This window comes from Panicum virgatum, chromosome 6N, assembly GCF_016808335.1.
Source record: "Panicum virgatum strain AP13 chromosome 6N, P.virgatum_v5, whole genome shotgun sequence".
Taxonomy (NCBI): Eukaryota; Viridiplantae; Streptophyta; class Magnoliopsida; order Poales; family Poaceae; genus Panicum; species Panicum virgatum.
This window is the reverse complement of record NC_053150.1, coordinates 8824504-8847910: the sequence shown is the minus strand read 5'-3', so window position 1 is coordinate 8847910 and position 23407 is coordinate 8824504. Positions and strand designations below refer to the sequence as shown.

At 49.0% G+C, this 23407-nt stretch overlaps 1 protein-coding gene and 1 pseudogene across 1 annotated transcript; one reads left to right on the top strand and one right to left on the bottom strand.

The window, feature by feature from the left end:
* Nucleotides 1-52: 52 nt before the first annotated feature.
* Nucleotides 53-13216, bottom strand: LOC120677886 (annotated as a pseudogene).
* A 1930-nt stretch (nucleotides 13217-15146) lies between these two features.
* On the top strand, nucleotides 15147-21539 carry LOC120677331 (DNA replication complex GINS protein PSF3-like). The gene is made up of 8 exons (XM_039958482.1): nucleotides 15147-15585; nucleotides 15819-15927; nucleotides 16015-16086; nucleotides 16420-16523; nucleotides 16936-17028; nucleotides 18629-18636; nucleotides 20776-20907; nucleotides 21016-21539. The coding sequence occupies exons 2-8, from the start codon at nucleotides 15883-15885 to the stop codon at nucleotides 21144-21146; spliced, it is 585 nt and encodes a 194-aa protein (XP_039814416.1). The 5' UTR covers nucleotides 15147-15585; nucleotides 15819-15882; the 3' UTR covers nucleotides 21147-21539.
* The last annotated feature ends 1868 nt before the right edge of the window (nucleotides 21540-23407 follow it).

Sequence of the window (23407 nt, the reverse complement as noted above, 5' to 3'; positions counted from 1 at the left end):
GAGGAGTTTCCAAAAAATGCCTCTGAAAATAAAAAATGCACGCCTCTGAAAATAAAAAATGTAGTAGTGGCCATGACATTTTCTTAATATCTCTCATATGGAACGCTGCCCAAGTGAGTACAGCTCAAGTTTTCAGAACCAAATGCTCTTTTCAAAAGTAACCTTTTGGAGTCCTTAAAACTGAGAGATTTCATTTGGCAAACATTACCGACTTGGAAAGACAAGCATGATGCAACAGCAGCGCTACGTGTCGTAGTGATCACTCTGCTGTCATATTTTTTGTTCGGTAGGGCCAGCTTTATGATCTCCCATGGTTTTGTATCCCATATATCATCAATTACAATAAGGTACCTGCAAACGGTTTTTAACAAAGTTAGTGCTGAAAGCGTGCAAGGGATATAATTGTATTTGTCAGTGATATTAGGGGGTGATATTATTAAATTTGTCTAGCTAAGAAAATGCAAAGAGGTTCACGTGCACGATGATAGGAACCGGTAATAAGGAGTTGCATAGTAGTATATACTCCCCCATTCCAAAATGTAAGATGTTTTCGATTAGTTATAATTTAGTGACCAAATTTATAGAAAAACTTAATAACTTCTACCACACTAAATTAGTTTAATTAAATCACCTTTGAATTTTCTTATATATATTTGACCTGTATTGGACAAATCTAGAGGGATAACTTGGGCATGCTGCCCTCGTAAGGGTGTGTGTTGTGCCCGTAAGGGTAAGTGCGCGCGAGCGTATTTTACACAAAACTATAGCTTCGTATTGCGTAAAGCAAAGCAAAATAGTTGTAGGTTTGTGAAAATGTTGTAAATTTGTGTTATTATGGGATTATATATTTGGTTCTATAAAACTTGTCTCAAAAGTTGTAGTGTTCTCTATAGTTGCAAATGGTTGCACACACTGCTACAAAAATGATCTGTAAAAACGCTCCAATTTATTTCCAGAAACATATCAAAATGTTACATGTTGCTACAAATAGAGCGGGCTACTGTAGCAACCGAGCCGCATCTGGAAAAGTATTTTCAGGGGCGGGTCACCCCCACACTCGCCCCAAAGAATAGGCCTATTTCCAGGGGTGAGTCGCTCCTCACTCGCCTCTAAAAATAATTTTCAAATTTATTTTGGAAAATTATTTAATTTTAAACAATAGTAAAAACACATAAAAAAATAAAATTTGTACCATAAGCCTACTATGATTTATAGAACTAGAAAAAAAAATTAAAAGCACATTTCGGTGTATCTAGTGATTATAACTGTGTTCTGCTGGTGCATTGGCGACTGCTTGCGGCTGCTCCTGCTGCATCCAGAAGCAGCTGTGCAGTAACCGGCTGCTTTTTGTGGCCACCCAGCAACACGGTTTGCTGTTTTCATGTGTCACGTTTTTATGTGCAGTAGCCGTTGGGGCGGCTGGTCTAGACCCTCCAGCCGAATGGCTTGATTGCACAGCCGGAGCCCAATAGCTGGATGCAGCCCGCAGCAGCTACGACTGGCCCAACGGGCCCCACGACAAACGGGAGGCATGGCACCAGCGAGGGAGGTGGGTCCCCTCGAATCCAGCGGCGTCAGAGAAGATGCGGACTCTCTCTCTCCCTCTCTATTTGCGGGCCCTCCGCGCTGCACGATTGATGCGTGCCAGCTAGTACTTGCCTCGGGCTGCTAGCTTCAGTCCCTTCCCCTTCCCCCTCCTCTCTTCCCATAGTTCTTTCTTGAACGGTTTGATGTGCTACGTTTATGCAGCATTCATATTTGTTTCTTGTTTCTCTTTTTTTAAGGGGCAAAAGTGTTTTTACCTCCGTTTTTGCAGCGAAATGGTGATTTTATCCTTATTTTTTAACTTTGTGATTTCACCCCTGCGATTTCAAAAGAAAGACAGACTTTACCCCTAGTCTGTTAAGTCTCTCTAACGGTGTTAATCTTTGAATAAATAGACAACTTTGCTCATACATTTTTACCTTTATTTAATATGAGAATTGTGATTTTACCCCTGTATTAGGCTCTCCGCAGCGGGCTCTGCATCCCGCTCTCTACACGTTTTAGAGTTGGAGTTTGGAGAAAAAATCCCCGCAGCGGCACTCTGTAAAGGCTGCGGTAACTTAGCGATGGCCCTGTTTTGCGCCAATTCTGACGCGGGTGGAGAACCAACGCCATGCATCGACGTGGAGCGGGGCCCACGCACTGGCGCGCCATCCCAGCGACCCGCACAGAGGGAAGAGGGGGGACGAGGGGCGCCAGTGCGGCGTCGCGGAAGAGGAGGCCCGCACAGCCGCGCCGCCCCGCGAGGAAGACGAGGAGGTGGGGCCGCGCGGCCGCGCGGGGCTCCGCCGCCGGAGCCGCGCGAGGAGGCACGGCGGAGGGAGTAGGGCCGCCCTGCCTCATCATGGCCGCGCGCCCGCCACCGCCTGGCCCGCCCGCCATGGAAGAAAGGGAGGAGGGCCCGACGCTCGCTCCGCTGGTCTGGCCCGCACGCACGCTCGCGCCAGCTCGAGCAGGGAGCAGCGCGCAGGGGAGGGGGCGGGAGGGGTTGCGCGCGGCCTCGCCTCGCCGCGCCTTCGCCTCGCTAGGCCGCCGCCGCCGGGGAGGAAGGGCACCGGTGGGGAGGGAGGCCGCACCTGTCGCTCCGGCGAGCTCGAGGAGCAGTAGGGCCGCGGCGAGGCGAGCTCGAGGAGCAGCAGGGCCGCCACGGCTCTGCCTCCCGCCCACTCACCGCTGCTGCTGCCGCTCCACCCCATCGAGGGCGCCATGGGCCGGGCTTCCGCGCCGCCACCGCTGCCGCTCTGCCCGCAGGGCCCGGCCGCGATGTTCTGCGCCCCGTGCTCGCGCCGGCGCCGCCGGCTGCCAAGATCTGCCGTGCCTCACCGCGTGCGGGCCGCCGTCCCGCGCGGGCCTCCACCGCCGCCGCCGCCGCCGCGCGAGCTCCCCTGCCCTGCTGCACGCGCTCGCTGTTCGCCCGCGTGCTCGCCGTCCGCGAGCTCGCTGGCCGCACCGGAGAGGGGAGCGCGGCCGAGCTCCGCTCGGACCAGGGAGGAGCCGTGGGCGAGGAGGATGAAGGGCGCGGAGGCTACGAGGAGGTGGGAGGAGGCACCGCGAGGAGGCCCCGCCGCGGCGAGGGGGCTCTGTGAGGAGGGCCGGCGCGGCGAGGAGGCCTGTCGCCGGAGCGCGAGGAGCTCCACCATGGCGCGGCCGGAGGTCGAGGTCGGCGAGCTCGACGCCGCCGAGCTCGCGGCAGAGGTGTGCGCGGTCCCCGCGAGGTGGCGCGTCGAGGCAAGGGACCCGCGAGGCGGTGGCGTGCACGAGCCGGGCCGTCGGGCGAGGAGGCGTTCCGCCCCGGCCCGTCGCGCTTCCGCCATGGCCGCCCCGCGCGTCGCCCCTGCTCCGCCGCGAGGGCGCCGGGGGCGCCGAGGTCTAGATGCGGGGAGAGAGAGAATGGGAGGAGGAGAGAGAATGGAAAAGGTAAAAAGAAAGAGATAAAAAAATCTGACGTGTGGGTCCCACGGCTGCTAGTTGGTATAGAGAGTAGATATAGAGAGTGGATGAACGCGGAGAAACTGAATATAGAGAAGAGAATCTCGATGACCAGGCAAGAATATTCTTTTTAGAAAGTGAATTTAGAGAGTGACGAGTGCAGAAAGCCTTAGATCAGAACGTTGACATTTTGTATACAAGAATCGATAGAAAATTTCATCAGCATTTGGACGGACAATCCATATATAAATAGAATTAAATATCACACAACAAATTAATTTGATAAATAGATAAGACAGACACTGTATCTGTTTATTATAGCATGCCTTCTTCATTGATGCCGCCATGGTCCAAGCATCCTCCATCCATCTTGCTTGTGTCAATCCAGATATTACGGAAGAACTCCAGAGCGGACGTACGAGCCTGGCCTGGACATTCCGTCGAGCACCTTCAGTGCCTCCCCAATACCGTTGAGAAGTATCCCATAGGTGATGACGTCGGGCTAGACGGACCGCCCCACATGAAGGAGAACAGCTCGGTCATCCCGCACAGGTCGCCGGCGTGGTCTAGAGCGGTGAGGAGCGAACTGAAGGCGGAGACGTTTGGCGCCGGCGCGCCGGCGGCGAGAGAGTCGCAGAGGAAGCTCACGGCATCGGCGAGAGACAGTCCATGTTGGGCAGGCTCGCCTATACGATCTTGTGGCCGCTGCCCCGGTGCTTGCTCTACGCTGCCGCCTCCCAGCTCAGGAGCTCAGGCCGGGGAACAAAGGGTGCCGCAGGGCCTCGTCCTCGTCGGCGAGGGCGCAGGGCAGGTGGAGATGAGATCGAAAAGCGACGCCCCCAAAGCCCCAACACCCCCCCCCCCCCGGCTCGCCTGGCTCCTTGCAGCCGTCGCCCATGTGGTGCCGGCAGCCACCAGCTTGACTGCTTGAGGTCGTGCGACGGAAGGTGGCCGCGGGTCGCCGCCGCCGGTGCAGCCGCTCCACCGAGTTTGTGAGATCCCGATTCGTTCGAGATCCACAGGTGAAAGGTGATAGCCAAGGGCATTACTGTCTTTTTCTCTAGGTGTTTTTTATTTTTTCTTTCATTTAATCACAGGAAACCAAACGGTGTTACAAATTAAGGGCAAACAGATGTTTTCTTGTGAAAATAACAAGGATAAAATCACAAAGTTTAAAAAAAATGGGTAAAATCACCATTGAACTTTAGATTAGGGGCAGAAATGTTTTTCTCCCTTTTCTTAAATGCAAATGAATGCGGCTAGCCTGGTCCCCCGACGCGCCGTGCTGCCGCAGACTCATCTGCTCCGCCTCCCATGCGTGTGCCGCATCACGAGCCGAGCTGCCAGTCCGCGCTTGCCGATGCGGCGCGGCGGAAGAGAGGCAGGAATGGGCCGGTGATGACACGCCGCCGGGGTAGGTAGAGGAGGGCGCTATCGATAGGTGGAGAAGGGGCTCTGCCGGGATGGGAGAGGAACAGGCGGGATAGAGAGCGGTGGCTGAGCGGCCGGCCAGAGCTCCAGTGTCAGCGTGGTGGCGCTTCAGGCGCGTGGAGCCAGCCGGCTCTAGAATTTTTTTAATCGGTCACTAGGAGCGGGTGATGGGGTGAACCATCTTGAAACCACACCCCTCACCCGTATCTAGAAATAGATTTTTAGAGGCAGTCACGTTATCTACACTTATCCACCCATATACTGTCGTCGTGGGTCGCGAGAACTAGAAATATGTTTTTATCCGCCCCTAAAAACCGTTTTCGTAGTAGTGACAATTTTATCCAATTTACACAAATATAAACTTTAATGATTGTTTAATAAGCTAACAATAAAAAGAAGAAAATAGATTCAGGAGGCGTGCAGATCATTAATAATTAATGGGGGTTATTTGGATTGGTACTATTATAATTTTCACAAGTTGAAGATATGTTATTACAATTCATCAAATTGGAGATATGCTATCGGAATACATCTTTCTCTTGCCTGGGCCCACCCGCAGCGTATGTATGCTCCAAGTTTTTTTGTATGGACGAAATTGCCCCTGAATACACATGTTACCTGACCGCTGGACCCTCCCATCGATTGCTCCCGTTCCCATCCTCCTCACGGTCTTCCCAGCCGTTCGCAGATGGCGCCGCCGTCGGATATCTAGCAGCCGGTCACCGCCGCCAGGCTCCTTGGCCGCTGCCGCGCGCACTACTATAGAAACGCTAATTTGTCTCGGTTGAGAAATTCTTTTTCTCCCGATTTTCCAACCGAGACCGCCAGGCCGAGATAAAAAGGGGGTTTTTTTGTCCCGAGTCTGGCAACTAGGACAAAAGAATCATTTGGTCCCGGTTGGTAACACCAATCGGCATAAAAGGGGCTGCCAGCGCCACGTGGCTGGCGCACCATTTTGTCCCGGTTGGAAGGTCCTTTTTTTCCAGCTTTTCTTTTCTCAATTCTTTTTCTATTTCAATTATACTTTTGCATTTCAATTAAATTTATATATTAGAATTCAGTGTGTATGATCTCCACTAATATATATATATAGTGACATCAACGTTGAATGGAGATTAATGACGTATAATTATTTTGAAATAAAGATTTTTTAAGCTTCTAGATGGTTTCAGTGTGAGCATGAACGAATACATCACTAGAGTGTCAAAATAATCAATTCATAATACAAAAAATTCTATTATCAACTAAAACAAGTATACTATACTCCTTTGGATCAATTAAAACTAGTAAATCACACCTACATATGCAATCTAAAGGTTCAAAAAATGAGCTACACATTTTTTTCAATTTCTAAAGCATGAAATGAGCTACACAAGCAATGGAAGAAAAGAGAAACAAGTACCAAACCTTTAGCGCCGATGGATGGACGGGGGGATCAAAGATCTTCACAAATGTGGTGAAGAAATGAGCAAGAACTCACCTCTCCCGAGCCAAGAACAGCAAGAACAAGTGAGCTGAATGGCTCGGGCGGGGGGAAGAAGGAAGGGGATAAGAGGCCCAAGGAGTTTTGTCCCGGTTGGAGCCACCAACAAAAGGGCCGGCCACCATTTGGTCCCAGTTGGTGGCTTCAACCGGGACAAAAGGCCCCTACCCCTGCTGGTCTGGCTAACCGTTGGACTCGGAACAAAAACCACCTTTGGTTTCGGACCCAAAAACAACCGGGACAAATAGACTGGATCAAAGGGCCGTTCTGTAGTAGTGCCGGCCGCTTCCTGGCACTGCCCCCAGTGATCCCGGCCACGCCCAACACGCCTGCTGCTGGGCGCCGCGAGCACCTCGCCTGTAAGTCCCGCCTTGATGGCTTGAAGTGCTGATATGTTCATGTTTTCCAGGTGTTTGAATACAGTAAAGACGCCCACAATTGTATCATCTATTCATTTTCGTTTTAGATCTCAATCCTACTTGTTCATTCTAATTTTTTGTTTTCTGATGTATTGCGGTTCAGATACTATGATGTCCATGTAAATATACTTGCATGGCTATGTCTTGTTTGCTTTTTCATTCTTCTGACATGTTAGGTACAGTGGACTGCAGGAGACTGGCAAGGGAACCGGACGGCGATGGCGAGGGAACCGGACGGCGGCTGGCAGGGAACTGGGCGGCGTCGGTCACAGGGAGCAGGGCGGCGGCTTGCAGAGGAACGGGGCGGTGGCGGCCAGGGAGCCGGGCGGGGGCGGCCGGCTGCTAGGGTCCCGACGGCGGCACCATGGAACCTGCAGGGAAGACGATGCAAACTGGAGATCGAGGGAGGGTGCACGAGCAGGCCAGGTAACGATTGGGGGGAGGGGCAAATACATCTATACGGGAAGTACAAGGTATGGATACCCTGCAGGTGGGCCTAAGAAGGGGAAAGAGGTATCCTGATAGCATATCTTCAATTTGGTGAATTGTAGTGGTATTATATCCAATTGGAAAAAATTGTAATAGTACCAATCCAAATAACCAAAAAAAAATCTATTCCAACACTACAGATTTTATTGTCAATACAACACATGTATATAGCAATGAGTTGCTTACCTTTTATCCTGGAGGTGTTCCCTGAGTTTATCAATGAGTTGCTTCTCGTCATCATCCCATAAATTATTTTCAATACCAACTTCTTTAGCAATATCTCTTAATATCTTTTTTATATCAGGATTTCGAGAAAGCGACACAAAAGCCGCACAAGAAAACTGGCCTTTAACATTTTTGTAGACTTGATTTGCAAGAGTTGTCTTACCAAGACCTCCGCAACCAACAATTGAGAGGACTTTAGGTACTGCTGAAGAAGCTTTCTTTTCCATGGTTAGCCACTCAATGATATGCTTCTTGGGACCATCAATTCCGACTAGCTCATCTATCTCCACATAGAGCGCGGCCAGCCGAGGGTCAACAGCACAATAAGTACTAGAGTTGGAAGGGATGTCCAAAAAATTGTACCTCTTGTGCCTCTTGCTGGCCTCCATTACAGATTCCTTGAGTTCTTGGATCTAATTGGCCATCTTATGACATGGTATCAGTCTCTTCAGCTTGTGGAAGAATTTCTTGAAGCCCGTAGGCCCATCACGCCCGTCGTCTACACGAACCATGAAGCCATCGATGCAATCTTCCAAGTCATACGCCAGCTCTCGTAGCTTGTCCCTCCAGAGCCTCGTTTCAGGGTTGAGCTGCTCTGCATCCGCGAGCACCTCGAGCGTGGCACTCATGGCGCTCAGCTCATCTCTCAAGAACTTGATCTGCTTGCGCACACCTTTGACCTTGATGCACTCTTCTTCCAACAGCTTGGTAAGCTTGGACAGGAGCGGTTTCATTACTCCCGTGGACACGCTGACAAAGGGCTGCCTCCATTGCTCTGTCCCCAACGAGCTCTCGCCGCTATGCACCTGAGATGTGTAGGCAGCGCGGCCGGCGATGGCCCGGTGAGCGCTGGAGCAGGAGGCCAGTGTGTTTCTGAAGTCTTATCATCACCGGTGTGTTTGTGTGAGCAGCATAATCTCTTTTGCAAAATGGTAGATGGATTCTGAAAGCACTTTGATGCTTTGATCGTTCAGCACTTTCTGGAAGCGCGCATAAGTTATCGTTTCATCCCCTAATGTGCGCCATTATGCACTTGCTTTATTCTGCTTTAGAAAGATTCGCTAGCTGTTTCCCCTTTTTTTTTGAAAATACAGATGAGTCCTTTTTTATCTTGACTCCAAAGTCCAAACTCAACTGTCAGTTCACATGTCAATGTCACAAGGAATTTGGTCCCATTCGTATGATGAAGGTTTCTTGAATCTTGAGGTTCTCTGGTTTATCAACAATTCCTAGCGACCTAGATTTCTTGGTTTTATTACTGTAGGTTGTACAGATACTTTTCATTTTTGAGTGTTTGCATCAGAACCGGCAGCTAGAGGAAATACCCATTTGCTTATCTCTTTCATGGTTTAGGCCTACATTTGTAATCCCGCGAGCGCCTCCGGTGGCTTGTGTGGTAGTGCTGAAGGTGGTCACCGCCCGCCCCCCACTCTCCCCCGTCTCCTACCCCCAGTCATCGCCTCCTGCCACCGCCACCGCTCCGACCATCCCCCGTCGTCTCTAGAAGAAAAAGGAGGAAGGGAGGCCGAAGGTAGTGGCGGACAAGACGGTGGCGAGTGAAGGAGGTGGGGCGCCACCCAGCAGGCGGTGTTGGGGAAGGGGAGCATGGCGGCGGCGGCGGCGGCTGGAGCTGAGCGGGGATGGGGGTGGCAGCGGTGGCTTCCGGGCGGATGTGATAGGGCGGCCTGGTGGTTAGAGAGGGCAATAGCGGCGGGCGGCGGCTCCGATGTCGAGGGAACTGCCAGAGTCGGGCAGGATTGGGGAAAAAATTGGATGGGGACGGCCCCCAAGGCCTGTTTGGTTATGTGTAGCACGAGTAGCACAAAATTTTGACCAATAATTAGGAGTACTAAATAAAGGCAATTTACAAAACTAACTCCACAATCCTACGCTACTTCGCGAGACGAACCTAATGAGGTCTTTGACCGCACGATTAGAGGATGGTTACTGTAGCATCACTGTATCCAATCATCGATTAATTACTGTCATTAGATTCGTCGTGAAAAGTTATACCCATCCGTGAAAAGATTTTGTAAATAAACTTTGTTTAGTACTCCATGCATGTGAGATTCTTTTCTCGGGAATTGTGTGCTATGCAATGATAGGGAAAATCAAACAGGGCCCCAAACTATATCCCGTGAGGACCTGCCCCCAAATTCTACCGCGTGTATACAGAAGAGATCGGACAGCAATAGCTTGTTCACGGCGGCAACTCCCTCCAAATGCTGCATCTCGGCTCGATGCATCAGCTCTAGACGGAGCCGTGATATTGTAGCTCGTTATCGTCGTCGCCGCTGCATAAACGTATCTACGCATCGCATGCGCTCAAATCGCCGGTGAAAGTTCCGACGGCGCAAGACTGACACTGAAGTTCCAGGAAAACACTGAAAAGAAACATACAATATGTCAACATGCGTCTCTTACTTGGAGTTGATCAAAATGCTACAATGCAATCGACTGTTACAAAATTACATTTTGATGGGATGCCAACTCATGAAAATATGTAACTATACTGTAATTTTGTTCTTGAGAGGATAATGTAACTCCTATACTATAACGGCAAGCACAGGATATACAGTTTCGGTTTCCAGTTTTCATTCTGAAATTCTGTATAATGAGATGTACTGCTGAACCGTTTCGGTTTCCATTCCCAGAATTTCATGTCCAATCAGTGGCGGAGCCAGGATTTTGCGATGGGGTATGTCAAATACAAATTTTTTTAGAGCAAAAACACAATACAATGGATAATAACCAAAGTACAAGTTATAAAGAAGTTATATGGCCATAACAAATCCATAATAATAACCAAAGTACAAGTTCTAAATATAAATATTGAAAATATTATAAAACAGTAAAGGCTACTACAATATAACCCTACGATCTCCTTGTAGAAAGAGATTGATGATATTCTCATCTTTCACTTGACCGTAGAATTCTCTCTCAATAAAAGTAACCAAGCAATTGTTCAAATATTCATCACCTATTTTGTTCCTTTGCTTGTTTTTCACAAAATTCATCGTGGAAAAACTCTTTCAACACTAGCAGTGGCTACGGGAAGAATTAGCACCAACTTAAGAAGCTTGTAAACAACATAATATTGTTCATCTTTTTCTGTGTCCACAAGCTTAACCGAAAGCTCACATAGGTTATTCAAATTTTTAAACCTTTCATCTCTACGAACATGAGAAATGTACATAGTGAGTTGCCATGGAAGTTTTGATAATTCCTCGGTTGTGAAGTCCTTAGGATAAAACTTTGTAGCAAGTGTAACCAACTTGGCTTGATCATAAGCAGCAAATGAATTAAGTGGACTTGGTGTCATGCAAAAAATTAGTTCTGTGTTTACCTCATCAAATCTGTCATTCAATTCTCGAAGTTGCTTATCAATGACGCTCACAAACATATCAACATGGAAGCCATTCCCTTCCACTTCAGCTTATGCATTTTTGGGCTTCTTTGGTGGGCTTTTGTTGAATTAGACCCATGAATCATATTTGATAGTATACGTTTGTGTATACATATTAGTATCTTCTCCTAAGTCTTGGGTATGCCTTGGCATACAGGGGCATACCCCTAGCGCCGCCACTGTGTCCAATACAGATGCATCAAAGTGTATTCAGTTGTAAAGTTTCACAACACATTTATTCTGCAACAAACAAGACAAAATCTCATGTTCCACAACTGCCATATTTATTTCAGATTAAACTCTCTTTTGTAATACATTCATACATTGTACAATTTGAGAACTACACTATATATATCATGCCAGAAGCATCAACAAACTTGATCTTCCCACATCAGGCTTAGAGCCATACTGCAGCAGCACTAAACATCCTCCCACAATGGACTGAATTTGTAGCATGAATACAGATTATGCCGTGGTATACCTGCCTCTTCGGTTTGGTTGCAGTAGTCCTACAGCTGTGTTGGGATCTTCGAATTTCAGAATGTCGTTGAAACTGAAGTGTTATGCTTCGGTTCTGGAGCCAAATACTTGGCCAGTATTAACGACATTTTGTTCCTGCATGGTCATATGTTGGGATCAATGAGGTTCCGTCCAGACAAGAATTACTGATTGCTCAAAAAATTATTCCTCAAAAAAGACAAGAATTACTGCAGTAACAAGTGCAAGAAGTAAGCATCCTCTGTACAGCTTGTGATATGGTTCATATTGATCCCTTTGTCTCCCATAGTCTTGAAATAACAACAGTAAATAAGCATGAACAAAGGATGGAGAAACTAGGACAACAGCGCGCTCCGCCGCTCCCATAGTACAAAATAGTTAAAAAAACGCTCTCTCTCTTTCTCTCTCTCTCCCCCCGTTATCCACGATGCCCTCTCCCTCCCCCACGCACTCCGCCACTGCGCCGCGGCTCCACCGCCGCCGCCGCCTCGAAGTCCCACTCCCCGTCTCCCCAAGACACGCCGCCGCAGCCGTCCCTCCGCCTCCTCACCCGGGCACTGCCGCCGTCCCTTCCCCGCGCAGCTGGGCTTTGGTCCAGTGGCTCGTCCGCGGTGCCTCCACGCCTTGTCCCCTGTGCCGCGGGATGCTCCTCCACCGAGCCCGAGAGGGGGCGGCCGGGATTGTAACACCCCGGTGTTAATTTTACACTAATATCGTGTTTAATCGCTAATTAAGGCTAATCACAATCATTAGCGCTAATCGAGTCGCATAGTAAACATCGTTTTAGCCGTGTTCGACCGCATTTTTCTCCCTAATCCGAGCTCCAAATCAACTTTCGCCCAAAACAAAAGTTGTAGATCTTCTCTTCCTCTACAACTTCTATTCTGGCCAAATTTCAAGTTCCTATATCAAAATTTGAGTTTCAATTGGTCAAACGTGAGTCAAAATCAGTCAAAACGATCACTGTGATCTCCTGTTCTCCCCTGTGCGCGCCCATGCCAGCGAACTGGCAGCCGCCGGCGACGCCACGCGTCGGCCATCGCGGTGAACTTCGCCCTCCGTGCGCGTCGCCCTTATCCTTTGCGAGCACGGGAAGCTTCTCCTCTCTTCCATCCCCTTCTCCTTCTTCGCGCGCACACCGAGCCCGACGTGAGCAGAGCTCGTCGCCGGCGCACCTCCAGCCGTTCCTTGTCACTCCGCTCGATTTTCCTCGCGCCCCAAGTCGAGTAACCTCGCCCTCCACCTTCTCCATCCATCCACGAGTTCGATTAAGTCGTTTCCCAGCCGAATCGCGCTTGCCATCGCCGGCCGCCATTGACGCTCACGTCGAGCTCCGCCCCCCTTCGTCGATCTTCCCCCCTCTGGCCACCCTCCGCTCAAACCGAGCCTGCGGTGAGCTTTCCCGCGAGCCCCTCTCCCTCCCCGTCCTTTTCCCATCCCTTCCGGCACCGCCCTCGCCGGGGCACAGCTGCGCCGCCGCGGCGGCCATGCCGCCACCGCGAGCGCACGCCGCGGGCCGCCCCTGTGCGGGGCCGCGTGCCATTGCCGCGCGCCCCGGGGCCGCCTTGGGGCCCTGGTCGTGGGTCTAACCCACTGCGCCGCCGCCCTGTCCCGCGCCGGCGGGAACGCCGCGCGCCCCTGCTCCGCCATAGCCGCCGCCGCGCCATTGGGCGCCGCCCCGCGTGTGCCCTGCCCAACCCTGTGCGGCGCCGCTCGCAAGCCGCCGCCGGCACCCGCTCTGGGCGCCGCCCTGCCCTGCTTGCACCGCCGCCGGCCGGCTACCGCCGCCATGGGCCCCTCCTCCCCTGCGCCAGAGTGCCGCCGCACCCACGGCGTGTGTAGTCTGGGCAGGGCAAGCCGCCCCTCCCTCTGACCTATGGGGCCCACGGCTCCAATTAGGGGTAGTTTTTGTTTTTCTTTTTGTTTGATTTGAGTGGAAGTTTGATAATTTGTAGAAAAATCCTAAAAATGCAAACCTAGTTTCTATAGCTTCATAATTTCGTGCACTATCTGATAGAGCCATGTAATAGATAGATTCCATCCTTTTGTTAGATGGTTTTGCTTGTTCTTGTTTAGAGGTATCTAAAATCTTGAATCACTCCTTTGCATTATGGAGCTGAGCCTGAACCACTCAAGAGCTTTCCCTAGTCTTCTTTAATGGAAACACTTCAGGCTAAAAGACATTTGAACCAGGAATCCATCTCAACACTGAACCATCCCTTTGAATCATAGTTAGGGCTGTTGTTATCCATTTTATCCATGCATTCTTGTATGTTTACTGCATTGCCTTGCATCATTTCCTGAGTTTCATGCATGGCATATTCTTATTCGTATAGACACTGAAACCAAAGTCGCCTACGAGCTGATTGCCGAGCCGGTTCAGGAGCCTTCTGCAGGAGAACCGCAGCCAGAGGAAGTCGTTGAGCAAGCTCCAGAAGTAGTCACTAACCCTGCTGACCTGCAAGGCAAGCCCCGGAGCATATCCCTTATTTTAAGTACTCCATGTTTTACTTAAAGTATTGTGCATTTACGTTCAAGGAGTTGATTGGAACCATAGATGCATAATTTTGGATACCCAGTGTCTTTACTAGTTCAGTTTATCGCTAGCACTGCTATGCTAAGTAAACCGGTAGAAGACGGGTGATTTCCTGTCACCCGCGAGATATAGGGTTGCTACTTCAGTAAGAGAAGTGAGAAATAGTGCCGTAAGAATGATATTGGAGACCGGGCAGAGGGAAAGTGGAACATGATTATGGAAAAAAGGAAAATTGAGTCTCCGCCTGTGTCGATTGAGGACCGTACCGTTGCTGGCCGTACTGACCAAGTTTGAACAGTACTAACCACATGCCGGAAGTAGGAGGAAGTCGAAACCGGTGAGCTAATTAACTAATTGCTACGGAATCTGACTCTCCATCCGCTACACTGGCGTGGTGCGAGGGCGGATGATGTAGTCGTCCACGGGTTCACCGAGTGTTCGCACGTGTGGGACTCATCATCCGAGTGTTTGCGGTCGCGCGTCATATTTCGAGGTAATTATGGGAACAGTTGCTCGGTGTGACTCGACGGGGTGGCACTTGGCGTGTGAGTTAGGTCCACCTTGCAAGGTTAAATCGGATCGATTCGCCGTTACTCGCGGTTATGAGAACCTTGGTCACTTCGTCGCAACGTAGTAAAGAAGTGGAATGAGATTGGAATGGAAAGATTGAGTTGTTTGTTCCTAAAGATTATTATGATCAACCATGTATGCTGTAGAGAACTAGGCAAACCTAGTTTATAGCTGTCAACTCAAATAGGAGCTAAAATATTGAAAGTAAGGATCTAGTACTAGTGGCTTTTCAGCAAAAAAACTACAGAGCCAAAAAGCCTTATATGTTTAGGAGTCGGCTAAGTATATACCAATAGTCGGGTAAGTCTTGCTGAGTATTAGAATACTCAGGCTTGTTGTTGTAATATATTTTAGTAGGATGCGATCCGGAGGACTTCGAGGAGATCTGCGCCTCGTGGATCGGTCAACCACTTCCTTCGGGTTGGTCGGTCGAGTAGGTCCCGTCTTCTCCATGAAGTTTGGGCAGGTGAGCCTCACGTCAGTGGGCAAGATGTGAAGCTCGTCTTTATCTTCGACGTTGGTTATGTATTTTGATATCATATATTAAAGTTTGAATTACTTCTCGCTGCGTTTGAACTCAGTCTCCGCCGCCACTGCTCGATTTCCCAATTTCGTGCGCGCGCTCGCCTCCTCCCAAATCTCACCCAGCCCGCCCGTTCGCTCTCCATTCACCCCCATCGTCACGCCATTCAACCTCACCCTGAATCCTTGCCTAGCTCTGCTCGTCAGCCCGTCCTCCAACACATCTTGGTCGTCGCCGCCCATTCTCCACCAGACGCGCTGTTACTAGTCGCATCCCGGACGAAGCAGGCAGCCCTCCGCTGCCTCATCTCCGACGGCTTCGATCCAGGCCACCTCTTCGACTCCCACCGGCCCTCCGCGGCATCAGCTCCGACGGCTTCCAGGCCACCCCTTCGATTCCAACCAGAAGTCCGCTTCCCCAGCTTCAACGGGCACCAGGACTCCACCATGGCCCCCCAATCCTAGTCCTCCGTCCAGCAACATCCACAACCACAAGTGGCAGTACTACCCCATCGAAGGCAAGAACTATCAGGTAATCATAGCAAGCATCGATTTCTATCTCAATCTTGGAATCCTGAGTCTGATAAATTGGTTCAGTCCTCACACAGAGGTTACTAGTGCCTGTTCATATACTCAGTTGCTAGCAATCTTGCGATCTATTTTAGTATTTATATCCAAGATCGAATTGCATGATACAATGCTTCCGCCGAATCTGTCATCCTTAAAACGAATTGCTTTCGCTGCTCATTTATTTACATTGTGCAGGTTGGTGGTGCTGAACTAGGAGTAATCAGTTGTGGTCCTGTGGTCTTGGTGTGCTTTTGGTCAGATGCCGGGTTACTTCGATATCGATGACATCCTCATGGAGGATGAGGTGATTCCGGATGCCTGTATTTTATCTTCTCTTCCTGCATGATGCCTGTGTATATGTGCTGAGTATATGTTTCTACTCTGCCTGAAGCCTATTTCTGTTGTTTTCCATGTCACTGCAAATGGTGTCGGCCTGCTAGATCCTGGCGCTGAAAGTAACTGTGTAAGTGTGCCTGTTGAATTTTATTTGTGGATGCTTCTAGTGCTAGGGTATATAACTATATAAACCTGCTTAGATATGTGGAGCAATCTTCTTATGTCTTATGCAGTTGTTTAATAATGGTTAGCTGAGAGGCTTCTTATGTACTCTTTGACTTGGTTAAACTGACTTGGAATATTGGGTATTTCTTCATTCTTGTCTTGGCTGCAGTATTTTTCATGAGCCCCAAATAGGAATTGGATCCTTTGCATTGTGGACGAATTTTACAAAAAAATACTAATAGGGCTGATTATCTTCTATAGAAGAGGATCTTAGTCTTTCCTTTTCAATATCCAGGTAGAGAAGGGTGCCAAGGTAGAGCTCCCATTTTGGCTTGCGCATGGGCTGCTGTCTCTGGAACAAGCTGTGTCAATAAATCCACCTGCATGCTTCACACAGAAGTAATTTCTTTGGTCTTTGTTGTTGCATTACTGCATACACAAAAATTATTAGAGCAACAGCAAAGTACGAAAGCGCATGGAGTATTCTGTTTTTTTTTTCTTTTGAGATGCATACATGAAATTTCATGTCAAACAACTAAATGATAGGATCAGTTTTTTCTTGCCTCCATTGCAGCCTACTGTAGTTTTCCACAGTAAACTTTAATATCTGCAGACCTTTCTTTTATAACATAATTAACAAATTTATTAAAGATATGAATCTTACTAAGGGAAACCATTTTTCAATTACACTGAATGCTTCCAAGAATTATATTTTTTTTACATTTTTTCCGAATGGATGAGTTTTGGCAATTTAAAGTAGAGTACGGAAAACTTGACTACTTCTGTCTCAATATCTTATCTAATACTACAGAACTCGAAAAGAGATCCAAGCTAATGCAGCCTGTGTGGACTTGAGGGTTCGTTGCCCCTACTTTTATGAGCTAGGGTGCAAGATTGTTCCTTTGTAAGTTTCCTCACCACTTCAGTAATGCATACCATCAGATTTCATGATTATCTCAGTTTATTTACATGTTCTTTTGATTGAACTGTTTTATAACTTTCTTCTTAGAATACTGATTCATTTGCTTTACATAATTTTGACCTTTGTGTTGACATACAAGTGGAATAGACATAAGTCAATTGAATTGCTGCCTACTGTCATCACCTTAGGCTTTTGTGTGATTCAGTAGTGCAGGCTCTGAGCAAATGTGATTTCAGTATCTTTGCTCCCAATTTTTAATGTTCTTAGGGTTCATTTATAAATTCATTAGGAATATGTGGAAACGTGATGATCTGTTTTATTCAAATATTACTTTTACACTACATGATTTTTCAGAATAGCTCTATGGATTCAAGCTCAAGTGCGATGCTTCTGTTTTTTTTAACCACAAAAGCTCCTAAAGTCCCCTTTATTAAGAAATAAAAAGATTGTTGTCGAGAACGTACGTTGACATGTTTCATTAAGAGAAATGGGAAAAAATGATGAATTCCAGAATCCGTCCTTGCGAAGGAGGGCGGTGAGGGGTGCGGCGATCGTCCCGTACTCCTTGACAAACTTGCGGTAGTATCCGGCGAGGTCGAGGAACCCGCGTACCCGCGAGCGTGGACTTCGGCAGCGGGCAGTCCGCCACGGCCTGCACCTTGGCCGGATCTATCTCCACGCCCCTTGTTGAGATGGTGTGGCCTAGGTAGGCTACGGAGGTGGCTCCGAACTAGCACTTGGACCGCTTGACGAAGAGATGATGTTGCTGGAGGATGTCGAGGAAGAGGCGCACATGCTTGAGGTGGGAGGCCCACGAGTCGCTGAAGATCAAGATGTCGTCAAAGAAGACGAGGACGGAGCGACGCAAGAACGGCTTGAGGATGTCGTTCATGAGTGCCTGAATGTAGCCGGGGCGTTGCACAGCCCAAACGGCATGACTAGGAACACATAGAGCCCATCATGCGTCCGGAATGTTTTCTTGTCAATGTTAGTGGCGAAGATCCGAACTTGGTGATACCCCGAACGAAGGTCCAGCTTGGTGATGAAGCGGGCGGCGAACAACTCGTCGAGGAGTTTGTCCACCACCGGGATGGCGTAGGCGTGCTTAATAGTGATGGTATTCAAGGTGCGGTAGTCGACGCAGAAACGCCATGAACCGTCGGGTTTCTTGACGAGGAGGATCACCGACGAGAATGCCGACGTACTCCGACGGATGATGCCTTGGGCCAGCATGGTGGCGCATTGGCGCTCAAGTTTGTCCTCGTGGGAGGCTGGGTAGCGGTATGGCTAGACTGCCACCGGTGCCGATCCTGGGATCAGATTGATGCGGTGATCCCGAGCCCGTGGAGGAGGCATGCCGGCCGGCTCAGTGTAGATGGCGTCGAATTCCTGAAGAAGGGCCTGGAGCATGTCGGCCCCTGAGTACAGACGCAGTGTGGGGCCTTTGGGCCCTGCAAGTCCTTGCCAGCATACCCTATGGTCGCTGCGCCAGAAACACATGGTTAGGGCACTGAAATCCCAGAGGATCGGGCCAAAGGAAGCTAGCTAATGTGTGCCCAAGACAACTTCGTAGCCCGCCAAGGGTAGCGCGTAGAGATCAGCTGTGAACACCTCGCCATTGGAGAAAGCTGCCGCGTGGTAGATGCCTGAGCAAGGAACACGTTCGCCATTGGCCACGGTGACCTTTAGGGTACCCCGCGGCTTGAGTTGAAGCAGCGTGTGGTGCTCGGTGATGAAGTTGTGCGTCGACCCGGAGTCGAGGAGCGCGAGGAGAGTGGTGTCCCCTATGCGCAGGTGAAGCTGCATGGTCTTGCCTCTGCGAACGCCGGCGATGGCGTGCAGCGAGATCTGTGGTTCCTCGTCGTTGGGCTCCTCGTGGTAGGTGGTGGCGGCGGCGTCCTTACCAAGTCGACGAGGAATAGCCGCTGGCACACGCGATTATGGACCCGCGCGAACCGCTCGTTGCAGTTGAATCAGAGGCCAAGGCGATGCTGTTCTTCCATCTCGAACTGGGACAGTCGCTTCACGGGCCGGCCTTCGACGGTCACCTGCGCCGGCGTGGAAGTAGTTGACGGCGCCGTTGGTTGTGGTGTCGGGAGTGCCAGCCGTTAGGGTGTTGGCAGGATGCCCCGTTGGCTAGGGCGAGTCGCACACTGATCGCGCAGCTCTAGTTTGAGTGCTAGGCTCATGGCGACGGCAAGGGACTGCGGATTGTGGATCTCGACGTCGAGGCTGAGTGGCGGCTGGAGCCCCGCCGTGACGATCTGCACCTTCTGGATCTCCGAGAGTGTTTCCGCGCGGGGCAGGAAAGACTCAAATCGGTCTTGATACTCTACGATGGACCCGTGCGCTTGCACGCCATGAGCTCGCCGAGGGGATTGGAATGCACAGGAGGGCTGAAGCGCAGGTTCCCGAAGCGCAGGTTCAGGAGTTCGGTGAAGCGGCGCCATGTCGGGGTGCCTTTGTCGCGCTGGACCTGGATGTACCACATTTGGGCCGCCGCCTCTAGGTTGTAGGAGGCCATCCAAACCTTCTCCTCAACGATGTGCTGTTGCTGGAAATAGGATTCCCAGTGGTTAATGAATGCTAATGAATCTGATTTACCATTGTATTTAAGGAAATCCATCTTCTGGAATCACGGTGGCCGTTGTTGTGGTGCTCGCCGCAAAACTGGCTGCGGTGGCCTGAGGATGAGGAGTCGGTGCCGTGCTCCTGTTGGAGCTTGTCAACCTTGGCCTGGTGGTTCTCCACCGTCGCTGTCAACTTGGAACGCCTGGAAGCAGATACCAGGTTGTCAAGGACACCGGCGTCTAGGGTTGCAGGGCCGCGATTACGGAGTTCGTAGTCGGAGCCGGTAGGGGTGCCGGGTGTCTGCCCTGGCCGCCCAATGTTGAAGGAGGTGAGATTGAGAGAAAGAGGGAGATTAGGGAATTGATAATTCTTTGCTTAACCCTTAAGGATCCAAGTTCCCAAAAAAAAACCCTTAAGGATCCGAGTACAAGTGTTTATATAGGCAGTTCACTTCCTAAACTTATGGAAATGACAATCAAATATTACCCTTCCTAACTTCTAGCCACTAGACTCGGCCTCCTTGGCGATGTTGCGCACGCATGGGCGGCGCTGGTACTGCCGGCCCCACATGACAGTACTGTTGGTTCTATGTGGTGCAAGCTAGTTCACAGCCGATTCTATGATTGATACAACTGGTCCACTGGCCCATTGCTCAACCGCCATTGTACAGAATTGTCGTAACCTGACAGACATGCCTTGATGCCACAAGTTATTACTATTTACTAGTAACTTACAGTTTTGAAATACACCACATGTATACTTCTCAACTAATTCTGGTAGTCTGAAACCTCAAGCAATTTAGTTGTTCCCCTTTCCCATGAAGTAATGTAGCTTTTTACAGACACGTGTTAGTTATGTTATCTTGATCATTCATGGACTCCTAGTCAGGTTGCCTTCGTGTTTTTCTATCAATTTTTTTGGATGTTAGAACTGTTATGGAATGTTGAAACCATGGATTCAAACTTAATACTAGTGCTAAAGCTTGGATAAGATAAATATTTGGTTGTCAAATGAAAATGGGTAGTTTATTTCCTCGATGAGCCATTTGAATTGGGATATCAGTGCCTCCTTTTGGTTCGGGAGATTTTGTTGACTCCCAAAAAACAGGTCACAAGATTTTCTTTTGCCTATCCTCTGTTTTCACATTTTCAGGGTGAGTGACGAGCATTGGCCTGTTCTTGCACTATGCATTCACCAGTCGGTACAAAGAGGTTCTAAGCAAGTCTCACAGTTCTTCCATGATGACAGTGCCCAAGTTTGTCCCACGCCTTACCAAAGAAGAAACTCGTGGTAAGCAGGCATCTCATGTTGTACTTGTCCTCGTGCTATTGCCAACAGATTACAAAACCAACTATTTTGCTGCAATACACTGACAGACTAGTTATATTTTTCGTGAAGTTTTTGAATCTGCTAGGGAATCGATGGCTGCTTTCAAGAAATGGCGTGCTGGTGGTGTGAGGTTGCATAAGGCATCCATCCTTGGCAGGAAGAGGAAGACAAAGCTACCTGATGGGGCTTCTACTCCTTGAACCTACAGGTTTAAGGTCTCCATGGAATGGAGTACTTGAGCAGTCTACCTGATATGTTCATGTATGTTCACTAATGGAGTGCTTGAGTAGTCTACCTGATATGTTCATGTATGTTCACTGATTTGAGCTGTTAGTGTAAAGAAAGAGAAGGCTGGCAGCAATTTAATACTTCTCCTATCACACATTTGTCTTGCATTCTGGTGCACCTTGGACGCGTGCATCTCTTTAGTCAGACAGTACAGTTGACAGCAGCTGTGATCTGTTCATGCTTCGTAAGAAAAGTGAATGCTGCTACATCGCCATCTCCTGTTGGAATTTCAGGAGTTTGTTTGGAGGGAGCAAATTTGTAGGAGTCTTAACGGGGTATCTAGCAGGCTTTGCAGTTTCAATTTTGAGTATGTATGGAGACAGTTTGGATAAGTTTCATATGTTTAAAGTGAAGGAGACCGGGATGAAAAATGAGTTGATAATAATGATATGTCAACTTGATTAAAGAAACAGTCAAAGTGTTGCTGCAGGATGAGGCTTAAGAGCTCTGGAGCATGGTTGAATTTAAGCTATGCATATATGATACCTTTGCAAAATGCATGAAAATAATATAAAGCTTGTGATGCAATGCAATCTATAGTTCCAGATGGGCAACACTGTAAAGGTTTTCAGTAATCAGTATGAAAGTCCCTATTAATTTAGTAACTCATGCTTTAATCATTGTACATGGTTTCTTTAATTATTTTCCTTTCTCTTTACTTGAAAATTCTAAGATGTAAGAATGCAAAAGCTGTGATCGCCACTGCACGCAACCAAAAAATGTCTCCCTGGAAATGGACTAACAAATTTTGAATGTGAAGTAGAAAAAAATCAGTTTCCAAAGGCGGCAAGGAAATTGGTGCCTTCTGTTACAAGAGAGTGTTGATAAAGGTAAAGGTCGAAAGGAAGAGCGCCCAATGCAGGCTTTGCATGCAGCTCTCCTCGATGGGCACAAGCAGGTACAGTCGGCCGCATCCAAATGGAAGAGGTCTTGCACACGTGGCCGTAGCCCTTGCAGTGAAGGCACTGAATATCTCGTGTTCGTCCCGTTGATGCAACCGAGGATGAACTTTTACATCAACCGAGGATGAACTTTTAGTTGGTGCGGCTGTTGTCCCTCTTGTTGGTTCACTTGGACTTGGTGTAGAATTTGATGTAGAGAGACGTGGTTTGCTGATCGAGGAGGACAGCGCAGCAGCTCGGTTAGATTGGCAGCCGGTCGTAGCATGTGTCCATGAGCTAGTACGCCCTGCAGGAATGTTAGTTCTCGTGCTACCCCGTCGTCCCTGCACTTCTCTTTCACCTTTGCAAGCAAGGTGAAATAAACGAGTGACAGAATCATAGTCCTTGTAAGCAAGAATGTCCTGGATGTCCAGATTCAGCCCACCCATAAATCTAGCAATAGCACCATCCTCTTTTTCCACTAAACCACATCTAAGCATGCCCTTTTGCAACTCTTGATAATACTCTTCAACAGATTTAGTTCCTTGTGTTTACTTGCTGCAGTTTATGTAACAAATCACGGGCATACTAAGGAACAAATCTGGCCCGCATGATCCTTTTTAAAGCATCCCAATTTTGTGTGTTATTTGGGTTCTTACGATGGTATTCACTCCAACAAACAGAAGCAAGATTAGTAAACTCACTAGTGGCAGCTCTAAAACATTTGTCCTCAGGAAAATCATGGCAAAAAAATTTTTGATCAACAGCTAATTCCCAAGTAAGGTATGCATCAGGGTTGTATTTCCCATCAAAAGAAGGCTTGGTGAATTTAATCTTTCCTAGAGAGTCATCAGCACGTACCTCTCGCCGCGGTGGGCACATACCTGTAACATGACGGCTGCAACGTGGTTGGCTGCGTTGATGGCCATTTACTTCACCATCAAGCTCGGTATCCACAGAATATTCTTCCTCATCTTGACCAACAATGCTGCCCACAGTGTTGTTTTTTCCCCCTTTTGGTCGGCCTTGTTCATCTTCTCTAATCTGCACAAAATGCCTGCAAGAGAAGTGTTCACATCCCCAATAGACCTCTCTAGTGTGGCCAGCCTAGTGTTGGCGTCGATTTGGGCTGTTTCCATTTGACCAATGCGCTTATTGGTGACTCGACCATCGCCATCTAGGTGTTCAGTATGCAGCCTAACATTGTGCTCAAAGTGCTGCAACAAAGCTTTCAATTTTGGTGATTGGGGAGGGGTTCTTTCATCCTCTTCTGCCATGGTTAGTATGCAGCA

Coding starts and splice junctions, on each gene's coding strand:
- LOC120677331 (XM_039958482.1), top strand. CDS start 15,883: ATGCCGGGTTACTTCGATATCGATGACATCCTCATGGAGGATGAG. Junction 16,524..16,935: donor CCTGCATGCTTCACACAGAA/GTAATTTCTTTG, acceptor CTAATACTACAG/AACTCGAAAAGAGATCCAAG. Junction 20,908..21,015: donor TACCAAAGAAGAAACTCGTG/GTAAGCAGGCAT, acceptor TTTTTCGTGAAG/TTTTTGAATCTGCTAGGGAA.